The sequence below is a fragment of the Nematostella vectensis genome, chromosome 9, assembly GCF_932526225.1.
Source record: "Nematostella vectensis chromosome 9, jaNemVect1.1, whole genome shotgun sequence".
NCBI classification, from domain to species: Eukaryota; Metazoa; Cnidaria; class Anthozoa; order Actiniaria; family Edwardsiidae; genus Nematostella; species Nematostella vectensis.
This window is the reverse complement of record NC_064042.1, coordinates 6,288,471-6,295,913: the sequence shown is the minus strand read 5'-3', so window position 1 is coordinate 6,295,913 and position 7,443 is coordinate 6,288,471. Positions and strand designations below refer to the sequence as shown.

The window sequence follows — 7,443 nt, the reverse complement described above, 5'->3', positions numbered from 1 at the left end:
ACGGGTTCCCAATAAGCAAATTATAATTTTCAGAGTTAATGCATAGATTAGCTAAATAATTATTGAATATCAATAAAAATCGTAGATTTGTCGATGTCTGTAGGCAACTGGTACCCCAAACACTGCTGTGGCATCGGCACTTTTCGAAAAAAAGACAAAGAACAAGTAGATAGTCTCATTTTGTAGCAAACTTCCAATACCTTCGCAAAGTTGTTTACATTTTTTTAGGCGCACGGTGACAGCTAAATGTCAAATCATTTGACAGAAAAGAAACCTGATTGGCTGGTAGGGAATCCCATAAATCGATGTTAGCCGTGATTGGTCCACTTCTTTCCGGGCAGTGATACGGTTTCCTCCAGTGATGAAAATTCACTACAACTCGACACAACTTGAGAATGGCGAGATTTAATCGGAAAAAGGCGCCAAATTGCATAGTTCAACTTGGCCAATTCTAGATGAATAGTTGATCTATAAATTCAGCTGAAAATATTAAGGAAACACATCGTTTTAGGTATCAATTATTATAATTCCCGGTAAGTTAACGGGAGCTCTTGAGCTCCCGTAAGTTACCGGGCGAGTTACCTGGATTTTTTCCGGACCCGACAATAACGGGCGTTTTGAGAAACACCCGTAAAGTTTATCGGGGGCTTACCGGGTGACTTTCCGGGTTTATCGGGACTTTTGAGAAACGACCCCCCAGGTCACACAGACCCAGAATAGCAGTGTAAACAATTTTGGAATCAATTGGTTTGAGAAAAGACAGCATCTAGGAGAGCTGTGGTGATTCATTAGAAAAAATATTTTCTCATCCAGGCAAAGCCATTTTCAAATTAAAACAACTCCAGGTTTAAAAAGCAGTTGCATTTTTGTTTAGGTGCTTTTAATGTTTACACGATTTTCAAAGACCAGGATTCGGCCATTCATTTGTTACCCATGAACCACTGCGGGCTTGAGAATGGATTTTCTAATTAAAATGGTAATTGAGCCTTTGCACGCCATCAGATGCTTAGGAAAACTTTGGAAGTTCGAGTGTTATTTGTATAAAAATACAGATTTAAAACGTGCTATGTGAACTGTGTAAAAATCCTTTTATATCCTGGTAGCGGTAGGACAAGCTTCTTCCCCCAGCCAGTACTTTTACGCCCTCAGGCTGTTATACGGCGAACAGCCTCGGTCCTCGGTATATAACCCTTACTTATCCAAGAAGACGAGGGATCAACAGTCCCCAAAAACGCGACCCCAGTGTATTCATATTGAAAGGAATTACCCAGAAGACCCTTGGGACGGGGTTGTAGAAAATCAGGTTTTCACACCTTTGAAAAAAGTTAAGAGATTGGGGTAACAGCCACGCCCCTGCTGGTCATTTTCTTGTAATTTTTTAAAAGTTATTAGGAGAGGGGGCCCGTGCCCAACCACCTGCTACCTGCTTAACACAAGTTAAGAAAGCTTTAGCATTTCTGTTTACACGTTTCAGAGAACAGGATTCAGCATTTATACGTTACCCATGAACAACTGCGGGTTGCGATACAATGATGCGCAGGTGAAACCTTAATTGAAATAGGTGTGTATAGACTATCAAGTGTTTTATGTATATATTGATCGCTTGATAAAAGTCCATAATATATAGATTTAGGCATTGCCTTAAAGCGGAGCTCCAAAAGACCAAATCTTTGCTTATTTTCGCTCAGTAATTATAGATTTTATATTTATATTTTTGACGACGTCAACGATTTCACAGATCACGCGACCAGCTTGTTATACCCCCTTTTCCCCACATCTACATGACACATAACAAGTTTAGTTGCATACGATGTTTAGGCGTCAGGGTAGTTTTAATGTATTGACGTCACATGACCATCTCATTGCACCCTTGAAACATACATCACCTACCAAGTTTTGTTGTGACACTTGTAAATATATTTATTTTTTATTTTGAAGATGTTAGCATATTTTTGCTTCTAGTGACGTCATTGATGACGTCACAATCACGTGACCATACTGGTGCACCCCCTTGACACCTTCATGACACATACCAAGATTGGTTGTGAAACAATGTTTCTTTCAAGAGATATGAATGTTTTTGCTGTTTATCACGTTTTTAAGTGAGGTAATCGATGACGTCACACAAAACGTGACCATATTGTTGCATCCCCCTTGACACCTTCATGACACCGAATTTGGTTGCCATACAATGATGCCTTCTTTAAATATATTTGTTTATTTTGCTTCTAATGACGTCATTGATGACGTCACAATCACGTGACCATATTGTTGCATCCCCTTGACACCTACCGGTTTGGTTGCCATATGTTTCCTTCGTGAAATACGAGTATTTATTATTTTGATGACGTCAGGATATTTTTTTCTTCTAGTGACATCATCGATGTCACAAATCACGTGACCACAGATTTGCACCTCCCTTGACACATACATGACACCTGTCAAGTTTGGTTGTCATACGATGCTTTTAAGGGACGGACGGGCATCGCGTCACGAAAACTCGAGTCGATGGGTTACCAATATTTGTTACCATATTTGTTAATACCACTTCTTCTTAGGTATATACCACTTTTTCTTAGGTTCCGCTCACGCGGCGCTTCACGCCTTGTGGGAGCTCCGCTATTATATTTTCTAGGGTTTGTATTTATTTTAAGAGGAACTCCCTCTACCCCCCCCCCCCCCCCCCCCCCCTCCAAGAAAGGGTAGCTGTAAAACTGGCATTGTAGCGCTGTATTGTTAAAAAGTTTCACGAAACCCGCAAACCTTGATTAGTTGGCAAACGATCATTGGTATCCTGCAAGCATAATACAAGGACCCGAACAAAACACCGTGTTCGACAGAAACGTTAATGACAAATCTTTATTGACTGTAAAAAATTCACCACTAATAACCTTTACTTTATGTACTACCTATAAGTTCATTCATGAACATTTTCAGGAAATTTATAAAAGGGAAGCACAAGCACAAATGATTTGACAAAAAAAAGATAACTAGATATCTACCGTAAAAAGACTATTTATATACATCTTCAAAAGCGAATGGTGGATTTTTCAACATTTTTATGCAAGTCATACCCCAGGGTCTTTTTTAACAACTGCATCCAGACTAGGGATCTTTTGTTAAAAATGCCCCACTCTACATAAGGACATGCACATTACAGTAGCGTATCCGAAAAGAATCAAGGGAGAAATTTGGCCCCGTCATATTTTCACTGTTTGTTCAATGGACAGGCCTGGTACGAGGGAGTGGTAGAAATCTGTCTCATTACAAGAATGTCCTGTTCACCAGAATATATATTGTCTATATATAGCAAAATCTCACAAGCTACACAGTCATTAGACAATACATGCTTGAAGATCCAGCTCCCAGCTTGCAGGTGCTCCCAAAGCTCACCCCCGCGTCACGTGTGGGAATGCCCGCAAAGCAAGCTGGATATTTGAACATGCGAACAATAGGTACTAATGAAGATAACACCCAGAATTTAGCTTGCAGGCCACGATATTTTAGCTTTAAACATAATACAATTTCTTTTAGTAATAAACATTTAGAAATACCCCAAAAGTTGTCTGTTGTTGAAATTGTATTCTTTGGTTTATTCTAAAAAATCGTGAAAGTAAAAAAAAGGTCTCTGATAATGAGTAGGAAGGGTTAACTTATGTATACTACCAAGGTTCACCAAAATCTGGTGGCCGACTATGCCATAAAATGGACTTTATATTATAAGCCCGTAGCCAGAATATCGAGCAGGTTGGTTACCCATTTAGTGGACAATTTCTTTAAGGCATCTCCTCCTAGCACTCATACTCATAAAATATACTCATATTCTATTTTGGTTGGTGTACCTTCATTTGAGAGCAACTTCCCCCTGGCCATAAGCCTGTAATAGCTGATGCTAAGATACCCTGCATTTCTTGGCACTACCGGATCATAAAGCCTTTTTAACACTTGGTTGTGAGCTCTACTGTATATCGCCTGTACCATTGGGTCATTAAACATAATTGATGAGAGAAGATCAAAAACCACTCTTGTTCTTGAGGCCAAACGAGAGCTTGGGCCGTGCACTTTTGCTTTTGTTTAAGATGAGTTCTTGTGCAGCTCGCTCTTGTTTTCTAACTTCCCTCTCCAGGTCGGCTTTTTGCTGATTGAGAGTCCTTCTCTCTTCAACCATTGCCAACCTCTCTTCTGCCTGTAATTGAAACCCAGGGTTTTGCATTAGGTACAAGGCAGTCTACCCATGGCAACACAGGACATCACCTTTTTAATGCTTTAAGAAGCCAACAGATGGACATAATAGGGTGAAATTCATGGAGAAACATAAACCTTCTCCTTGTTACAAAAGAATCAAACTTACCTTACCACAATAACTTACATTATTCTACTATTGTGCAGTGTGCGTAAGAACCTTCTACCATACAGTGATAGTAGCAGGTCAAGCTGCCACATACCAGTGTATGGGAGATTAACTGCACACTGTACATACTACAAAATCAACAAAGTTCCAAACTTTACTGCTACGAACACTTTTAAAGAAAAGTTGTTTTGAATTGTAAGCTTCCTTCAAGGCCACGTCCGCCGTTTCTCATGTTGTGTTTAAATGGTTCTTTACTTACTGACGTTAAGATATGATGGCATGGTATTTGAAAAGTTTAAAGAACAAACCAAACTTGATCTTGTTGAATGTGTATTTCACGTCCTGACAAGATTCCTGCACCTTGTGATGATAAAATTAAGAGGCTTAGTAAACTTAACATAGCATAATTGTCTAGCTTGGACCTAGAACTACTAAAGCCAAGAATCAATCAAAACTACACTAGATGCTGATACTGATCTCTTAGTGGCTAGTTTAAAGGGAGTTTATTACAATATTCGAAGTTGTCTGTATAATATTGAATATTTTGATATGGAGGGTCTAGTTCTATCTCAACAAGGCGCTGGACTAAATATCCAGAAACTCACCAACTTTTGTTGTGCATCCTCTAATAGTTTATCTTTTTCTGTGACCAGCTTTTGCAGACGTTCTCTCTCTTGTCTTTCTCCCTCCTGTAAAACAACATGGTTGTTAGTGGCTGAGAAATGAAGGAATGTCCAAAAACAACAGCAAAAAAAACATCTAACAATTTACATTGTATCAATCTAGAAATGTTTCAATAAAGGCAGTCGAGAACAGAGTGAAATAATCAACCAAACATGTTATCATTTAAAGAGATAATCTTTTATTATTTTTTGTTTTATTGTCAAGAACTGAAAACGTGCAAGATACTTTAAATCTTTATTGAAACATGTTTGCAGAAATCAGTATTCACAAACACAAAATCCCCTGAATTAAAAGTTATCAAAGCAATAGGGAACTCAAGCAAACATTTTTCTAAAAAAGCGAAACCAGAAGTTTAACATTTTCCTCTAGGGTAAAGTTTACTCAAACCCAATGAAAGAAGATGTATCTGTTCCACCACACTGTCTAACATACAAAACCTGCTAGCATGTGAATGTTAAACACAAAAAGCCTCTACGAATGATTGCTGAAATATGTTCGCTTATGTTTTCTAAAGAGTATAGTACTGTATTTGCTATGCATATACAAAACTTTTTAGTCCTACTGTATTCTAGAAACACATCCTTCTTCACTTGCACATCTTGCTATCCATCAGTCACTCAGAATCCAAAGCTCTTACACTGGCGAATGTCTAGTTATCCACCATTGAATTGGAATCCAAAGTCCTTACACTGAGAAATGTTTATGTACTTATCCACCAGTGACTTGGAATCCAAAGCTTTCACATTGGGAAATGTCTAGATCTAAATTGAATTTATGAAAGGTATAGGCTTCAAGACCTTCTCCTAAAAAAGTCTTTTGGATATGCCAGGTAAAGAAGTTTCTTCTGAAAGAGAACAAATCTTTGCCATAACCTGTGAAACAACTAGTTATCAAACAGACTCTGCAATTCATAAAACCCCTCCAATCCCAGACTCAACAAGCTCAATACCTCTACTTTGGCACATTTTCACAGAAGGGATTGAGCCTATCGATATCTTGTGCTGGGCTTACTGTAAATCAGCTGATTCAGCCTAAGGGTGTTTTACAAGGACCAGATTCTTTTACTGTTACTAACAGCATTTCAAATAGCCCCACTTGCATTTTGTTCATGCTTTACCCTAGACATAGGCTGGTTCAGCTGGTTTAAGTGTGGGGAAATGCACCCTTCACAACTGATTACCTCTCTCAGGCGTAATTGTTCAATCTGCTCTTGTTTTCTTTTTTCAAATTCCTCCAGCATCTGCTGTTCCATGATCTTCTTGGCTTCCTCAACTCTCCGCATCACCTCTTTATCAATCTCATCTTTTCTTTTTGCTAGTTGCTCTTCTACTCTCTTAGCTACCATTTCTTCCACACGCTTTTGTGTCTCCTCTTCAATGAGCCTCTGTTCCCTCTCAGCTGCCCGACTAGAACATAGACAATAAGAAATTAACTGTTTGTCTCTAAGATTCCCTCGCATAAGATAAGAGAATATTCATCATGAGCTATACATAGCTCTGTTATTTTTCGCCACTAATCCATCTCCTTTCAAAACCAACCTTACAGGGCAAATCATGGTTTCCTTTGCATACTATAATTTCAAATGAACAAAGTGGAAAAAGATTTTTGATCCATGGGAATAAGATAAAATGTTGTTGGTGAGGCTTTTTTGCTCTAGTATTTAAAATATGCTCCTAAAATTATATCTCTATTCTAAGGACTAGTCAATATAAGTGTGAAAAAAGCAGTGTGGCGTTTAAGTGTAGTGGCATATAAGCTTATTTGGGAGAGAAAACATTCATTATTTTGCAACTAGTAATCATACATCTGTATTGGCTGTTTGCGTGGCCGATCAATCCGTATTTTAGCGTTTAAGAATTATTCCGTGTTTCTACAAAGCAGCAACGAATATTTGTTATAAATAAACTAGAAGGAAAGAGCATCTAGGCAAAGTGCTCCCGGGAGGAATACAAAGTAAGAATGCTTCACTCACATTTTACGTTGCCTCTCCATCTCCTCGAGTCGTTTCTCTTCCTCTTTTCTCTTCGACTCATCATCCTTCTTTTTGGGTATTGTCCTGCCGAATCTGTCCACACTAGGAGACCGTGATTTGCTCCTTGAATAACGAGACCTTCTCCGGCGAGGTGATCTCTCCCTTTCTCTTCTGCTACTTGGCGATCTACTTCGAGTCTTTCGTTTGGTAGTTGAAGGAGATCGACTTCTACTGTGTTTTCTGTACGGTCTTTCCTTCCTTTTACGTCGTGGAGACGAGCTGCGACTTCTAGACCGTGATTTAGACCTGCTTCTTGGCATTTCTGATAATAAATAGTTCTAGAAAACTGTTAGGAAAGGAGAGGATTTATGATAGTAATCTTGACTCATCAACACAGCGAGGCCCACAATCTTTATATTGCCCCTGAATTATCGCT

At 38.8% G+C, this 7,443-nt stretch overlaps 1 protein-coding gene across 3 annotated transcripts; it reads right to left on the bottom strand.

Annotated features, from left to right (window-relative positions):
* Nucleotides 1–2,841: 2,841 nt before the first annotated feature.
* Nucleotides 2,842–7,438, bottom strand: LOC5518110 (arginine and glutamate-rich protein 1-A). 3 transcript variants are annotated; one of them, XM_048732330.1, is made up of 5 exons: nt 7,008–7,438; nt 6,216–6,441; nt 4,957–5,040; nt 4,611–4,711; nt 4,074–4,186 (listed from the first exon to the last, which is right to left on the bottom strand). In XM_048732330.1, exons 1-4 carry the CDS (start codon nt 7,325–7,327, stop codon nt 4,616–4,618), a joined length of 726 nt encoding a protein of 241 aa, XP_048588287.1. In that variant the 5' UTR covers nt 7,328–7,438; the 3' UTR covers nt 4,074–4,186; nt 4,611–4,615. The 3 variants fall into 3 exon arrangements, with proteins under 3 accessions (XP_001638084.3, XP_048588287.1, XP_032218526.2); XM_001638034.3 differs by lacking the exon at nt 4,611–4,711 and having other exon boundaries at nt 2,842–4,186; XM_032362635.2 differs by having other exon boundaries at nt 4,074–4,711.
* Between the last annotated feature and the right edge of the window lie 5 nt (nt 7,439–7,443).